General features: G+C 44.5%; 5 protein-coding genes across 5 annotated transcripts; 2 read left to right on the top strand and 3 right to left on the bottom strand.

Annotated features, from left to right (window-relative positions):
- Window positions 1–1166: 1166 nt before the first annotated feature.
- Window positions 1167–3008, bottom strand: KVR01_013816 (uncharacterized protein). The gene is made up of 3 exons (XM_044785367.1): window positions 2854–3008; window positions 1751–2703; window positions 1167–1673 (listed from the first exon to the last, which is right to left on the bottom strand). Exons 1-3 carry the CDS (start codon window positions 2884–2886, stop codon window positions 1184–1186), a joined length of 1476 nt encoding a protein of 491 aa, XP_044637243.1. The 5' UTR covers window positions 2887–3008; the 3' UTR covers window positions 1167–1183.
- A 579-nt stretch (window positions 3009–3587) lies between these two features.
- Window positions 3588–4456, top strand: KVR01_013810 (uncharacterized protein; the record flags this gene model as incomplete). The annotated part of the gene is made up of 3 exons (XM_044793095.1): window positions 3588–3781; window positions 3901–4037; window positions 4098–4456. 3 exons carry the CDS (start codon window positions 3588–3590, stop codon window positions 4454–4456), a joined length of 690 nt encoding a protein of 229 aa, XP_044637237.1.
- On the bottom strand, window positions 3736–7577 carry KVR01_013794 (uncharacterized protein). Its single transcript, XM_044784834.1, has 3 exons — window positions 7289–7577; window positions 4933–7230; window positions 3736–4865 (listed from the first exon to the last, which is right to left on the bottom strand). Exons 1-2 carry the CDS (start codon window positions 7435–7437, stop codon window positions 5646–5648), a joined length of 1734 nt encoding a protein of 577 aa, XP_044637221.1. The 5' UTR covers window positions 7438–7577; the 3' UTR covers window positions 3736–4865; window positions 4933–5645.
- A 4846-nt stretch (window positions 7578–12423) lies between these two features.
- On the bottom strand, window positions 12424–14149 carry KVR01_013812 (uncharacterized protein; the record flags this gene model as incomplete). The annotated part of the gene is made up of 4 exons (XM_044784988.1): window positions 12424–13050; window positions 13118–13475; window positions 13530–13843; window positions 13916–14149. 4 exons carry the CDS (start codon window positions 14147–14149, stop codon window positions 12424–12426), a joined length of 1533 nt encoding a protein of 510 aa, XP_044637239.1.
- A 385-nt stretch (window positions 14150–14534) lies between these two features.
- KVR01_013787 (uncharacterized protein) lies at window positions 14535–15956 on the top strand (the record flags this gene model as incomplete). The annotated part of the gene is made up of 2 exons (XM_044785847.1): window positions 14535–15176; window positions 15210–15956. The coding sequence occupies exons 1-2, from the start codon at window positions 14616–14618 to the stop codon at window positions 15954–15956; spliced, it is 1308 nt and encodes a 435-aa protein (XP_044637214.1). The 5' UTR covers window positions 14535–14615.
- Window positions 15957–16595: the final 639 nt, after the last annotated feature.

Here is a 16595-nt window from a genome sequence, read left to right as displayed (position 1 = left end):
AGGATCGTCTCGTAGGGAGGACCACATAATCAACAAAGGCCGAAAACTCAGATATGGGCCATTCGGCTTCATGTGCGACCCTCCATGACGGCCTTGCTGCCATAGCTTGGTAATCAATTCGTCTTCCAAGGTGGGAACGTCGCGTAACAAGACCGGGCATCAGATCAGTGTACGGTACCAGTACCTACTAAAACGGAAGTCTACCTCACTGGACAAACTGATAGGTACCTAGAATGTTGGCACACAAGTCCTATCACAATGTTACACTGCCTATCGTCTCCACTCTCAGAATCGGCGGCGTCACTGTCACGCTGCAGCTCCAGTCGAGTGTAGGATTTGTAATTTCGCCCCATGCTTGATCTTCCGAATCAACGTCTCTGTCTGAGACACTTATGCTGTACCAACTCCGAGATAGCCCGTTGTTGATTCCTTTGCTTCTACCTCGGACTTGTATATAACTAACAACAGTAGCCTAACCAAAAATGAGGCCTGTGACACCCTGTGCCGTTGCATTTCCAATCCCCCATACATATACTATATAGAATGTACGTGGGTGTCACCCTGTCAGTCTGTAAGGTCCATTTTGTCAATATCTGCTCAGGTAACAGGGACTCACCCGATATCTTGGGCAGTCTTTGTTGGTATCGATGCCCCAAGTATCTGCCTCCCTGCGGCGTGCTTTGTGGGTCGCTGGACGACTCGACAAGACGTGACGAATTCATAGACATGACGAACTGCTGTCATCATCCCTTGTGTAGCACTTCTGTTCTCTTTGAGGTGTCCAAATTCGCGTGTCATGTCTTCTGACAAACAGATAACGGAGCATGTGCTCCTGACCACAGCTTTCCGAGCGTGGCACGGAACACGATACCGCTATGCATGCTGTATCAGGCTTGACAGTTCTGAACATAGCAAAAGGTCTGGGCATGTTGGACAGAAATCCTCCAAGCAGTGACTATTGATCTGGGCTCTGATAAGCTTAGGCTCGAGAGCATGGCTATGATATCAAGTAGTGGGCACCATGGGTGATCCCTCCAGTACCACACAGATCATGTGATCTTATCTTTCACATCACAAATATCAACAACAACCGTAACCTCTCCGGGGGCGCCTTGGCGTTTAAATGGGTGCTCAGAGGCACTTTAACTCCCCGCCCCGCCCCCTCCCCCGATATTCCATCAACTCAACCGTAAGACGGGATCTTGAATCCACCAGGAACCTGGTTGGTAAAAACATGCCCCGGGTCGACGCGGTCCCGCAGGGCCCTCAGCCGCGCCACGCTCTCGGGCCCGTAGCTCGAAATAACATCCTGCCAGGGGGCCGCGTACCCGAGGTACAGGTAGCGGTCGTACACGCCGAGCCCCTTGGCGCGGGCCTCGATGTCTTCCATCAGCCTGCGCGTGGCCGCGTAGACCTGTTCGTCCTGTGCGGCGTCGGTCCACGCCGGCGAGAGCAGGCACACGGCAAGGGACTCGGACACCGGCCGGTCCTGGAGACCCAGGCTGTTGTCGGCCGCACCCCTAGCGTATATTTGTGGCGGGAGGGGCTCGATGTTGAGCGCCCACATTATGCCTGTTAGGTTCTGGACCTGTGCGAGGCTGGCGTCGAAGGCTGCGTAGGTCTCGCGGATCATGGCTTCGGTCGGAACAAAGGTCGTTGTTGCCATGAGGTACCTTTCGGGGAGTGGGCGTCAGCTTTGGTTTTCTGGGGGGGATCAGACAGAAACATTTGAAGAAAACGAGGGACATACCGCGATGCTTGCTTCGGATTGAGAGCCACCGAGTTCTGGGCTATGGTGCTCACGTTGGCGGTGACGGCAGGGCTTCCGATGTTGGGTATTGTTGGCAGGTCCAGAACATCCTTGTAAAACGGTGGTGTCTCGGTTCCGTTGGGGGGCTCGGTGTAGACGAGTTGGTGCAGGGCAACCTTGCCCCCAGCCGCTCCGGAATACGCCCAGCCCGTGAGGAAAGAGGCATTCTTGTCGTAATTATCGGGAGCCATGAGTTTGCCGTAGATGCTGGCCTGCTGATCCAGGATTGTGGTAGGGCTGATGCTCAGGATCGACCATAATGGGCCTTGCTCAAAGGTGACGAGTTCCATTCGCGTCACGATCCCAAAGTTGTTGGCGCCGCCGCGGAGACCCTTCCAGAGGTCCACATTCTCCTGAGCGCTGGCCTGGACTATGGAGCCGTCGGCCAGAACTACCTCAAAGGATGTCGCTTGGTTGCACGTCCAGCCGTGACGCGGGCCAAAGTAGGAGATACCCCCTCCGAGAGTCAGCCCACTGACGCCCACGCCGGCCACACGACCTCCGGCCACGCTGAGGCCCAAGGGGTCCAGCTTGTTGTAGATAAGGTCCCAAGTCACGCCGCCGCCAACAGACACGGTCGAGTGGTCCTCACTCAGCTCCACTGAGTTCAGGCCGCGCAGATCGATAGTCACGCCGCCTCCCGAGTTGGACGCCCCGGGGATCCACATGTGGCCGCCGCCGCGGACCGCAAAGTTGGCCGTGTCGCCATGGCCCCCCGAGGTAAGCGACTTGACCACGGCTGACACTTCATCGACGCTCTGTGGGGTCACAAAGCATAGGGGTTGAACAGCGGCTGCTTGGGGAGAGAAATATGACGCGAGGGACTCGTTGTATCGGGTGTTGCCCGGGAGCAAGACATTGTCTGTTCCGATCAAGGCGATCAATACTTTGCACTGCGAATCCATCATGGATGGGAGTCAGCTCTGAGCACCACAAAGGGGCTGGAGGCGTGCTTGTTGTTCTTCGTCTTCCACTATTTCACGCCCTTGGTTGGATCAAGACTTAAAAGCCACGAGGGGTCAAGTGTAGCCTGAATAACTTACACACGTGCGATGGGTAACATTAGGCATCTTCATTGTTCCGCAGCATCCGAGGAACGTTGCAGTTGAGATGACTGTACCTGTGCCGTGTTGACTGTTTGCTTGGTTCTGGGTAGTAGGGTCGTGCCGCCTGGCTGCGCCTGTTGGTCGAGTTCGCAAGACCTATGCAACACAGGTGTGAGGAACCACAGCAGCGAGGCAGGATCTGCACAGAACCCCCGAGACTTCAGCCCCCAAATTCCCATGCGTGGTGAAAGCCGTTCGTGTGGTTGCACAACAGTCAACAGTGTAGGACGTATGGATTCGGCTTCAGCCAGTCAACGGACCATGTGCAGGTCAGACCACGGCATTGCATTTGTACATATCCAGGTAACTACTACAGTATTTGTGTACTGCTTTCCGGAACAGATGTATCGAAAACGCTTATTCAACCCCGCCCTGTGCCAGGCTAACAGACCTCAAGTGCTCCCAACCCCAATGAAGGCACATTGGGCTGTTCATTTAGACGGTGCCAATCATGCGCCCCAAATCCCCGAGGGTCGTCAGCTTCTTGACCGGTCGAATCGAGATATGTTTGGATCGTCTTGCACCTGGCCGCGCATGAGATGTCGCAATCCCAAGAAAAATTGGTTCTCTCACCTGTGCGATATCGTTGCAATCCCGCAACTATCACCCTGAGGATTTCTGATGTATAAGTGCATTCTTCATTTTTGACTGACGTGTTATTTCTCTTCACCATGGACTCGTCGACCGTTGATACTTGCTCCATCCCTGCCGGGAGATCGCCAAATGGCGTGTACAACTTTATTGATCCACCCAGTTTGGGTGTCGCTGTCATCGCCGTTGGCGTCGTTCTAGGCGCCATTTCAACGGCTTTAGCTGCCGGCCGCCTGTACATCAACCGAAGCAGACTACACGCAGCGGATAGTGAGTCGTTGTCCATTCTCTTGACTTCTTTTTGAGGATGCATCGGTACAGGACAGGCGCTAACTGGCTCTCAATCACAAGTCTTCACAATCATGGCATGCGTGACGAATATCGCGTACACAGGCGTGATCGCAGCTCGTACGTGGCACTCGTCCGTTTCTGTTCCACCCTGCTGCTTTGGCGTATCACTGATGATTTTTTCCCTCGGCCCTCGCACGCAGACCCCAATTACTACCGCCACACGTGGGATATTCCCGTGTGCTGGTACACGGGTGAGTACTTGCGCTTCCCGTTTGTGCAGACGATACTCTTCTTTCCAGCCTTCTTATTTTCCAAGGGAGCCATATTCTTGCTCTACAAGCGGCTGTTTGCCATTGGAAAGCGCATGCGTCTCGCTATCGACGTTGGTCACCTGGTCACACTGCTGGTGTACCTGTCCAACGTCCCGCTTGCCGCCATCTACGCAGCGCCACGGGTTGGACACAGCTGGGAATCGCTCCTGGAGAGCCTGCAGACAAACTCACACCCATTTGCCTTCGGCGGAGCCATACAGAGTGCCATCGGCACAGTGCTGGACATTTACATCCTCATCTTGCCGCTCCATATTGTGTGGCATCTCCGGATGCCTCTGGGGAAGCGATTGCAGCTTGTCGGGGTATTTTCCACTGCCGTACTGTGAGTTAAACATCAAGACGTCGAAACAGTCAACGACGTAAAAAGAGCCACATGTTTAACCGCTGGCCTTTATTTCCTCATCTAGGGGTATCGCTGCCAGCATCGTGTCCCTGGTTTTCAAAATCCAGATCTTGTCCTCTGCCGACTCCTCATGGCTAGCAGGTATTACCAGCATGTGCTCGTAAGTTCCATAGTTTCCACTTGCTGCTATCTGGGGGAGGGGGTGGGGAAATTGTGAAGACAGGCAGGCTAAAACGCAAGTACACAGGCTCATCGAGGTCAACATAGCCATCATGGAACCTCAAAAGCACTCAAGGGTTTCATACTTGAGAGGGGCATTCCTATGCGGGGCATAAGATGGAACATTTACGCATGTTCGTGGGCCAGAATAAGAGTATCGGGCATCCGTGATCCTGAGATACAAGGTCGAGATTAGCCAACCTGCCTGTAGTAACAACTTGAAGGTTGAGACATACTCACCGTTCGGTACAGTTAAAAGGCATGGCTCTGGAAGATCACGACCTGCCGCTTTCTGCTCCTCATAGAAATCATGATAATTTTCTGTGATCTCTAACAAGAAGGTTGCATGCGGCATCAGCATTGCGCCATTCCAAACAGGGTCGTTGCCGTCAGGGCCGGGATAGACAAGCCCATCCTCTTGAATGCGGAAGACATCTTGGGGGAGAAGGTTGTCCCGCTCGGTAGCGTCTAAATCTAGACTTGAAGTCAGGCTATCAATGGTAGTAGCGTGCATGGCCATTTTCGGCCCGCGCCAGGAGTAGTAATGAAGAGTACATGGGAAAAGGTCGCGGTAAACGCTTTTGGCGGGCAGGTGTGTGGCTTGCAGCTGTCGCGCCATCATGCCGCATGATGACCGCGGAAGGGTAAGACGCAGCCGACGTAGTGCAGCTCGGGTAATGGGCATGATGGTGTGCCGGTGCCAAAATACTACCTAGGTATGGAGGCAGAGAACGATGAGCGAGAGGAGAGATGATTGGGGTTAGGTTAGATTAGGGCTAACATTACTTTGAAATGATAGTACTATAAAATCCATTTGCACCTCCCCTGGTAGGTAGCCCACTATCCGTAAGCCCTAACTTTCGTCATCTAGGTATTTATGTGAGTATCCTAATTTAATACAGGTGCACATTGAATTGGGACCCTAGGACCCACACACAAAAAGTACAGACCCATTAACAGTTGAAGGTGTGTTTCTCGTGACAACTACTTGCACATGGGTTTGCACAGAGCCCTTGGCAGTCCATGTGCCTTGACGGTGAGGGCTTTCCGGTGCAAACCCCAGTGGCGAGTTCCAACTCGCAAATATCAGCCATTCTCTGGCTGTCCCATGCTCCTTCGGTTCGATTGATCGATCTCAGCATCGCAATTGCTCTCCTCCTGAGGTCCTCGTGCTCGCAAAACGAAGCGACAAACGATACAGGAGGGATGGTGTCCGCCTCGAAAGTGAACATGGGATGTGTGCCCCGGCTGGCAGCAGGAATGACGATCTCGGCCTGGTGCAGTATATCCTCGTAGTACTTCCGGGGCAGGGGGCAGTCGCAGAATGGACCTGACTTTAGCATTGCCACCCACACCTTGCGGTGGAGCGTCAGGACCATGGCCTCGTTGAACTCCTCCACGGAGGCTGGGGTATGATTGATGCTCTCGAGATACTGGTCGAAGCGGCTGCACCATTTTTCAAACCTATCACAAATCGCCTCGAACTCGGGCTTCCTAGAGATTGGAGGGTATATAAGGGCATGTCGGGTTCGTAAAAGATAGCCCTGATCCGATGTGTCCGTGCATGACTTGCCACAAGCTTGTCCGCACGGCCCATCGCGCATGTCTTCGTGCTTGTCAGACTCCCAGATCGAATGGAACTCTAAGTCGATGCCTCGTAGCTCGTCACGGGCAGCGGACGACGACAGGAACGGGCCCTCGTCGTCGCCACCGCTGAGAGCATGCGATCTTTGGCGGTGGACGGGTGGGTCCCACATGAGGATGGAGGTGTCGAGGCTGAGACGTTCAAACATGTCTGAGATACCACCCAGACTGCTCTCGTCGTATTTCATCTTTGTAACCTGGGAAGACATGCTAGATCCTTCGACCAGCAACGTAGAATCCCTGTCCTGCATCGAGTTTAGAACTTCAGCCCCAGCCCGGAGGTGTTGTAAGGCAACGACATGTCGCCCGTTGAGATTATCTATGCAGACAAAGAGCAAACAGCAGATGAGAATGGCCTGGATGTCGAGTGGAGAAGGGTCGCTCATGATTGGGGTGAGTTCTGATATTGCTTTATTGTATTGCTGGATGGCGAGGTGATCGTAGGTTTGCGTTTCTATCGGTGGCATGCCGAGCGAACGTCTTAACAGAAATGACTTGTGCGAGGCACCGAGGGAGATCAGAGCATGCTTGACCGGATTCACCGCATGGCCAATGGGCAGAACAAAGTCTCGCCAGAATCCGGACAGGGATGTCGAGTACCCAATGAGGTCCTTGATAGTATATTGATTGGCATGAAGGAACAGGGACTTCTCTGGCGGGCTGGCGTGCAAAACCCCGAAGTTATCGAACGAGTTGAGCATATCTAGGCCACGATTTGAGGCAAGTATAATTTCTGATGTCGGTCTCGTCTGCGGTCTGGGCTTCGGCCTCGCATTTGTTTTTCTCTTGTAGCATCGAGGCTCTTGGGGCTGCTCGTAGCCATCGCACTTGTAGCCATTATCCCGGCAGCGCTGGCAGATGGGTTTTGCCTCGTCGCATTTCTTATGTCGAATCCTGTCGTCGTGTTGGTACAAGCAGATAGGACAATAATCGTTTGCCAGGCAGCACTTACTTGCTATAGTGAGGTGCGGGATTAGACTCATTCACAATTACGGACACGCACAAGGGAACAGAACAATAGTTACGCACCATGTTAGACAGCCAGTACGGACTTTGGGGAACTTTGCCCTGGTCCGTTTGGGCTTTAGCTGCGACATACATTCCGTTTGCTTAGGACCCATGGCCGCCTAGGGAGATTGTGACGAAGATGATGGCGATCGCTAGGCGGCGGCAGACAGCTCTGTACGGAAGGCCTTGTACTATTAAAGCACAGAGCATCTGATTGGGGTGGACTGTCGTCGGCCAAATGGGGCTACGGGGACATTTAAGCTTTGTCCCCTGCCTGTCAAATCGTCTTAAAATAGGTTCGATCCACCCGGCGTGGAGTAGTGGAGTCTTTGGTAACGGCTCACGTATTATCCCGTCCTCAATATCGGCATGGTCTACCTCAGCCAAGGCTCTGAGAGGCTAGTGCCGTGGCTGAGACTGGCAGCACGAGTCTTTTCAGCGGTGTTAGCTGCACATGCAAGTGCTAGGATGGATTGGTTTCCCCGTCGCCTTACTAGTATTCCATGGGGGTTCCCGGCCGTTTACATGGCCAGTCGTGCCAGCCATGCCTGAATACGATTGTGCTAGCTACTCTTGGAGCATGCTTCGTCCATTCCACGGAGAAAGACCCACTCCTCATATGTGTTCCAATGTTGTTTCTTCGTATTGAATCGGCGACGATGCCCCCCCCCCGGCCCGCCTGCGTTAAGGTGTTCTAGTTCTAGGTCGTCGCCTAATCCATTCGATCCGATCCCTGACATGAGCCCCCTTCATCAACCCTTGGGAAACCAGCCCACAGCCATCTCCCATGCGTGGCCCCACACATAGCAAACACCAGGGAGGACGTGTCGAAACGTTGCACCGGAAGCTTGTTACGGCCCGATGCTTTTGGAACGAACCGTCAATTGGTCGCAGCGGGGGCAGTCATGATCATAAAGATTTCCGAGCAATTGCTGGCTTCACAGGCCATGACTCATCTGCACAGCCTAAGAAACTATTATCTCAGTGTAACCTATTACGGACGAGCCAATGCAGGCCTGGTTTTCATTGGAATGATGGCGGTGCTTCCACAGCCTGGCTGCATTGGTACACTAGATATCTTAAGTGCTACTCCCTCGATCGACTCCATGCTCACCAGGGGACCCACCCGAGCTTTACCAGTACCTAAGTACGGTATTCTGTCACCGTGGCCCACTCTGACAGTGAGATAAGACGCCTATCATTCTGGTTAAGGTTCCCCTACATAGATCAACTTTTCTCACAGTGTGTGCACCGATTTCCCCCCTCTCGCCGTCGACGTTGGTGGTTGAGCCTTGCCCGGGACGTTAGCGGGCTCCCTGGACTTTTTCTCAGGTTAGCTTCATAGGCTCGCTGACTAGGCCACCTCAGGCTAATGTCAAAGCTGTCAGAGGGCAAGAAAATGAAAAATGCATTTTCACCTGCGTGAAGAAAGATAGGGGCCAAAATAGCTAGGCCAGTCATATTAAAGTATAGGTGTTAATTACTATAGCGCTCCTAAAGAGGTTTTTAAAAATAGTTATTAAACTATCCCTTCTACTTTATAATAATACCTTAAGTAATCTTAAATACCTTAAAATTATTTCTTTATTAATACTTTTTAATAATAATTATAAAATATATTAATATTTTTCTTTAAAATTAAATTTTCTTTAAAATTAAAAAATCTTTAAAACTTTTTTTTTCTTTTATAACTTTTATTTAAAGCTTTAAAATATAAAGGAAATTTAATTAAAATTAATTATATAAATAAATAAGTAGAGAGTTAATTAAAGGTTTACTATTCTTTTAAGAATAGTCTTAAATTCTATAATATTTTAAAATTAAAAATAATAAAATCTTAAAATTTATATTAAAAATATTAAATATTTAAATTACTATAAAAATAATATTAAAATATAGCTTAAAATTTTATAGATTTAATAATTATATTTTTATATTTATTAAACTTTAATTAACTAAGAAATTAAGGGTATAAGTTTAGACTTTTAAAGACTTTACCCTTTTAATAAGTATATAAAAAAGATACTTTTAATTTAAACTAAAACTTCCCTTTTTAAAGCTTTTAATTAATTAAAACTATTTCCTTTAATTTCTTTATATAATTAATTAAACCTTTTTTAATTAATATTAACCTTAGCTAATCTTTAGCTTTTAATTAATTTATTTAAATTTAAGTTTAAAGTAATAATATACTATTAAAGTAAGTAAGTAAAGTAAGTAAATAAAGGTAAAGTACTATTATACTTTCAACTAATTATAACTTAATATTTATTAAAGAACAATTATTAAAAACTTATAATTAACTATTAATTATAAACTAACTATAACTATTAAAAGGTAGTAGTAATCTTATATAAAATATAGTAATAATCCTATATAAAGTATAATAATAATCTTATATAAAGTATAATAATAATTTTATATTTTAACTAATTATAAGTAAGTATTTACTAATTAATTACTTAAAAGAATAGCCTTTATAAGCTTTAAAAAGTATTTATATAATATATATTAAAGAAAAAATTATTAAATAAATAGAAAATAATTTTTTAATTAATTTTATATTAAAATAAAAGAGTAATATTAAGGAATTATAAAAATTAATATCTTTTAAAAATCTATTTTTAAAACTCTTTTAACTTAAATACTATTAAAAGAAGAAATTATTAATAGTTATAATTATTATTAAATTATAATAAAGTAGAAATAATTTTAAAAACCTTTAAAAGTATAATATATTAATTATAAGTTTTAAATTAGGATTATAAAAGATATATTTTATAATATATTAACTTTATAATTTTAATAATTATTAATTTTAATTTTAACTAATTTTAATAATATTATATTTTTATTTAATTATATATTTATCTATTTATTATCTTTTAATTTTAAAATTAATTATTAATTTATATTTTAAATATAAAATTAATAATTACTTAATATATTCTTTTAAACTTATTTATATATAAAGTTATTAACTTTTTTATAAAGCTTTTTTATTATATTTTTATATATTATATAAAATAAATAAATCTTTAATAATAAAATAATATATTTAAAAAAGAAAGATTTAATTTTTAAATATTAAATTTTTACTTTCCTTATATAATATTTATTTAATATATAATAAATAAACTTTATTTAATTTTTTAAAAAAGTTTAAATTTTTTTATAAAATTTATATAAAAAAACTTTTTTAAATAAATTTATTATTATTATTAGTACGGGTTATTATATATATATATATAAAGAGTAGTTTAGTTAGTTAAGTTATATATATTAGTGTTAATTAGAGGTCTACCTATCTAGGCGCTTCGCCGCCTAGCTAGGTTAGCTAGACCTACTAACTAAGCGTAGTCTATACGTAGGCACGGACCCACTAATCCTACTTATAGTAGCTAATCCACTGCAGCCTACTATTCCTATAATTATAATATTATTATTTTATTAATTATATATTTAAAATAAAGATTATATTAATTTATTTAATAAAAGTAAATTTAAATAATTATATAAATTATTTATATTTTTTTTATTTTATTTTAAATTAAAAGTAAATAATTAAAGTTTTAAAAATAAAATATAATATATCTTTTAAAATTAATTTAATTAAATTCATTATATAAAACTTTTATAATAACTTTATAATTTATATTTATAATACTATTTATTATTAAAAATACCTTCTTATATTAATATATTAAGTTATATTTATTTAAATTAATATTATTAACTTATTAAAAGTTAAAGCTATTATAAATTATAAAATAATCTTAATATTATTAAATACTATATATAGGATTATTATATATATTAAATAAGTTAATTAAAATAAGTAAAAATAAAGCTACTATTCCTTTAATTAAAAATATATATAAGTTTTAACTTTATTTAAATAAATACTTATCTATTAAACTTAAAAGATTATTAGCTTTATAAGTAAAACTACTTAAAAATAATTATTTAATTAAACTATAAAATAACCTTTAAATAAAGTAACTATACTTTATTATTTAAGTTTATAGTTTTAATATCGTTAAGACGGTGCCTCTTAACCTTATTTATATATTATAAAGCTAAGGTTATAAGCACTTATTATATTATAATTATTATTATTAGAATTATATTCTTTCTAAGCACTAAGTTTTAAATACTTACTATTATATAAAAGTATTATATATATTCTTAGATATATATAAAATAGAAGTAAAATTATATATATAGTTTTAATAATTTTATAAAAAGAAATAATTATTAATAATTAAGTTTATAACTATATAAAGGTTAACTTTTATTTTTAAAAAGTTATTATTATTTAAAATAATTAATATATTTTAAAAAGTTAAAAGATTATAAACTTAATTTAAAATAAATTAAAATCTATAAAAATCTTAAACTTAAACTTAAAAGCTCCCTTAAATTTAACTTCCTTAAAAAAATATTAAAAACTTAAAAAAGTTTAAATAAAGTTAAATAAAATTATAATAATATAATATAATTAAATAAAAACTATATATAAAATTATAATTATAAATTTTTAACTTTATATTTAAAAGGATTAAATAATTATATAAAAGTATATTAATAAGATAAAATTAGTTTATTAAATCTTATATTATAAAATTTCTATTTTATAAAAGTTATTTTAAAATTATTTTAATTTTATTATATAATTAGTTTACTAACTATTAATTTTTAAATTATTTATATTAATAATTTTAATATAATATTATTAAAAATAATATCTTTTAATTTTATTTATATAATATAAAGTTTAATTATATATTTATATATTATATTTTTCTTTTATTATTATTAATATTATATTTTTTTAAATATAAAATTTTAAGTATTTATTATTATATAAAGGTATTATATATATTTTATATATATAGGAATGAAAAATGAAATTACTCTAGTCCTAACTATATATTACTAGTAACTCGCCTTTAGTCCTTTAGTCCCAAGGTTGTGAGGGCCTCCACTATCGACACAGCAAACAGAATTTACCATGAAGCCGCCGATGTATCTTCTTGGTTGATTGTCCGGAGTTGAAAACATCATTTGATGTCACTACTACAACGCGTACCGGAATAGCCGATCCTCCCTGTCCGTCAAATCACTCTTGAGCGCACCTGTTCCATCCAATAACACTTGCCCCCCACGGGCATCCTGCGCCACACCATTACCGGCGTTCTCTTCGGCCGCCCGCTTGGAATTGTCTTTGTCGCAAACAAACCGATACCAAAGAATAGTCGTAAACAACAGACACCACGTCACAATGGCGGTGACAACCCCAGAGAAGTATCTCGGCTTATGCGTCCACAACTGCGGCGCCCCAATACAGCCCGCACAGTACCCGATGAAGAACATGGCGTTGACGATGGACCGCTTCGTGTTTCCCTTGACGTTCGAGGCTGTCAGGGAGATGAGAATGGACCATGGCGCAGTGATGCAGGATGACAGCCACGACGCGGTGATCATTCCCCAGCCAGCGCCCAGGGACAGCTTCAAGAGACAGATGGTGCCTGCGAGGGGCGGAAGCACGAGGGCCAGGGCAACAAGTGTGCGGTTTCGCGGCATCAAGATGCATCCGAGCACGCCAATCCAGAGCATGGCGATCTGGACTGCACCTGATGGAGCTGTGTACAGCATTGTGTGATACTTGTCGTAACCAATATTGTTGATTACAAGTGAAGCAAACTATCATACAGTCAGCAGGCAATTCTTTTTGGAAATCCGTAAAAGGGGGCGGGAATCAAATATTTACCGTGAGCACGGGAGACTGCATCGTGACAAGCACCCCAAACGCAAAGACAAACCACGACTTTGGGTCGGTCAGGGCCTCCCTCAGCTGGGCCACTGAGAAATTTGTCTTGTCGCCGCCTTCTCGATCTCGGACCATCCGTACGGACAAGACCTCTTTCTGTCGAGCGTCAAGAAACCATGCATCTTTAGGCCCATTAGGCATGAGAATAAAGAAGACGACTCCGGCAGCAGAGGTCAGGGCGCCACAAATGAGGAAGAGCACTCTCCAGGGAGCAAGAGGCAAAGACGTGTTCTTTCCAATGCCATACATGAGCAAGCAGCCGATGATTTGTGCCACGCCGTTCATTGTAATCCAGAGCCTGCAGAAGTTATGAGGGCCATGTACCTTTTACCAAAGGGGCAGTTCCACTTACGCTGTTCGAGAGGCATGCTCACTTTTGCGGTACCATACACTAGTGATCGTGATAAATGCCGGCGACACCGCACCCTCGGCGAATCCTAGCAAGAATCTGACGGCGGCGAACCCGGCAAAGTTCGTTGGAGCAGCAAGGCACATGCAGATAGCGCCCCAGACGACCACCGTCACGCCAACAAACTTGGTAAGATGGAGCCGACTCATCAGGTAGATAAATGGATACTCGGCAATGAGCTGGCCAACATAGAATATGGAGCTACACCAAGAGTATTCTTGGCTGGTCATTTTCAAATCCGTAATGAGACCAAAAATCTATTAATAACGTTTAACTAACTACCAAGTTCTGAGGGATGGCGCTTTTGTCGGTGGATGGACAAGACTCACACTCGCATAGCTTAAACTCTGCTTGTCCAAATACTGGAGAAAGAAAACGGCACACATCATGGGCAAAATTGTAAGATCGATCTTGCGCACGACCGCTCTCTCTTCCTCGGCAGTGTATGGCTCCCCGACATCCGCAGCACTGTTGGGCTTCTCGTCGAGTTTGGTACAGTCCGACGCATCTTGAGCAGGAGGACCTGTCGTTTCTGGCAGCTCGTCATCGGGCGGGGAGATCATCGTAACGGTTGACTTGACTTGACCGACCAATTCAAGTTGTGGTTGTAAGATGGAAGAACAACTGCATCAACTCCTTGGGAGGCGTGTTATCTACAGTGGAGCCGGGCCGCAGTCGCTGCTAGTACCTAGGTAACGTTAGTCTGCACTTTCGCATCTATTCACTGGGATCTCCACTCAAAGCCGACAAGAAATGTTGATCGCATAATAGTCTGCACACTCATGGTAGGCGGAGGTGCGATAAGCAGCCGGCCTCTGGCCTGAACCGGATGCCGCTCGAGCGGACTATGTAACTATGGCCGTCCCGGTGCGAAGAGGGGACGCATTGCTTTTGCGGAGAGCTCCGAAGATCCGCCGACACTGATGAAAGCCGGGACTTTGGAATGGAGTTTGTTTCTCCTGTCGTGCCACAACTTTTCCCTCCGTCGCAAAATACGGTCTGAGCAGCTCGCCAAAAAAAGACTCTAGAATGGTTACCGAAGCACAGCTTAAGCCCTGGCTGCGGCCAGCTCTCAAGAGCTACATCCTGACCAATGCCAACGTCGTCGACGTGACCAACGGCTCCATTCGCAAAGGGGCAACTGTCAAGATCAAGGACGGCCTCATCATCTCGGTTGAAGATACCCCCGACACCCTCTCCCATGCCCAGAATGAGGGATCCGAGATCATCGATTGCAAGGGCAAATTCCTGAGTCCGGGGCTCATTGACTCGCACGTCCACATTATGGCCGTCCCGGGCTTTGGGGATCTCTCCAAGGCGTTTGGAAACCCCAACGATGTATCGGTGCTCCGTCAGCCGTACGTCTGCGCGCAAATGCTATACCGGGGTTTCACGACAGTGCGGGACTGTGGCGGCGCACTTCTGGCGCTGAAGGAGGCCATCGAGGACGGTGTGTTCCCGGGCCCTCGGCTCTTCATCGCAGGCCATGCGCTCTCCCAGTCCGGGGGACATGCAGACTACCGTGGGCCTCACGACGATAGCATGTGCTGCGGCGGCACCACCACTGGCTTGGGCAGGATAGCAAATGGGGTGCCTGAGTGCATGCAGGCAGTCAGGGAGGAGATCCGGACCGGGGCGGACTTTATCAAGATTATGGGTTCGGGTGGGGTGTCGAGTCCGACAGACAAGATCGACCATCTCCAGTTCACGGGGTCCGAGATCAGAGCCATGGTGGAATGTGCTGCGAATGCAGGGACATACGTGACCGCACATGCCTATACGGCCCAGGCGATACGACACTGCATCGAGAATGGTGCCAGGGGTATCGAGCACGGCAACTTCATCGATGAGCCAACGGCTAAGTTGATGGCGGAGAAAGGCTGTTTCTTGACACCGACCCTCGTAACGTATGCTGAGATGGCATCGCCCAAGTGGAAAGGGTACCTGCCTCCAGAGTCTGTCTCGAAGAACGAAGCAGTGTTGCAAGCCGGCCTGCAGGCATTAAAGACTGCCTCAGATGCTGGCGTGACTATCTGCTACGGGACGGACTTGCTTGGCCCCCTCGGAACGGCGCAAACATATGAATTCTCCTTGAGATCACGAGTCTTGTCACCACTGGCCGTGCTGCAGAGCGCGACCATCAACCCTGCTCGTCTGATCAAACGGGAAAAATCACTGGGGCAGATCAAGCCCGGGTTTGAGGCAGATATTTTGATCCTTGATTCCAACCCCCTGGATGATGTTACAATCTTTGATGATCCTGAGAAGAACGTCCTGGCCGTGATCAAGGAGGGTAGGATACAAAAGAGCAGGTGGGAGGCTTTCATAGAGGATGCGATTTCACCAGTGCGAATCAAGCCATCCATATAAATGAAGAGTCGTCACGTCACTCGTGTTAACTTATAAGAAGCATGTTATCAACGGTTCATAGTCAATATAAATCAAGAGGGTGCAGCTTGGGAGACAACCTATCGATGAGAAAATTAAAGGCAGTCGATGAGTCTGTTCTCCTGCATACCAATCTTGGAAGGCGCTTGCCTACACTTTTAGGATAACTATGCGCAAAAGGACGCGGACGATGACTGTGTGCGAGTTCTTCTGGCTCTTGCAAGATCAATCCGTTCAGTTCTATACCTGTAGTGGATGCATGCTCTTCCTACCGCCGTTGAGCGACATATTATTAACCATTAACTGCTTGCTGTACCGGATGGCAGGCAGATTCCTCTGCATCCCTACGCTCACAGCTCAAAGCATCGTATCCATCCAAGTACCTCCTCGCTAATTGAGTGCCGAACGTTGCGGGTAGGACGCAAAATTTATGGCCACTCCTCCACCATTGACGACGATATTCTTTCCAATTTCCCTCGGATGAGCAACTGTCCAATACCATCCATCGTACCACCATGGAAAGGGGCTGACATTGAAGTTGTCCCTGCATCCGATGGCGCCCCACAGGTCGAACCGGTAGCATTGGACCACTTCTTGGCCCTCTGAATGTGTGAGAAAGCT

Source organism: Diaporthe batatas, assembly GCF_019321695.1.
Source record: "Diaporthe batatas strain CRI 302-4 chromosome Unknown Contig00032, whole genome shotgun sequence".
NCBI lineage: Eukaryota > Fungi > Ascomycota > Sordariomycetes > Diaporthales > Diaporthaceae > Diaporthe > Diaporthe batatas.
The sequence above is the reverse complement of the archived record's forward strand: the minus strand, read 5'-3'. Positions and strand labels throughout refer to the sequence as shown.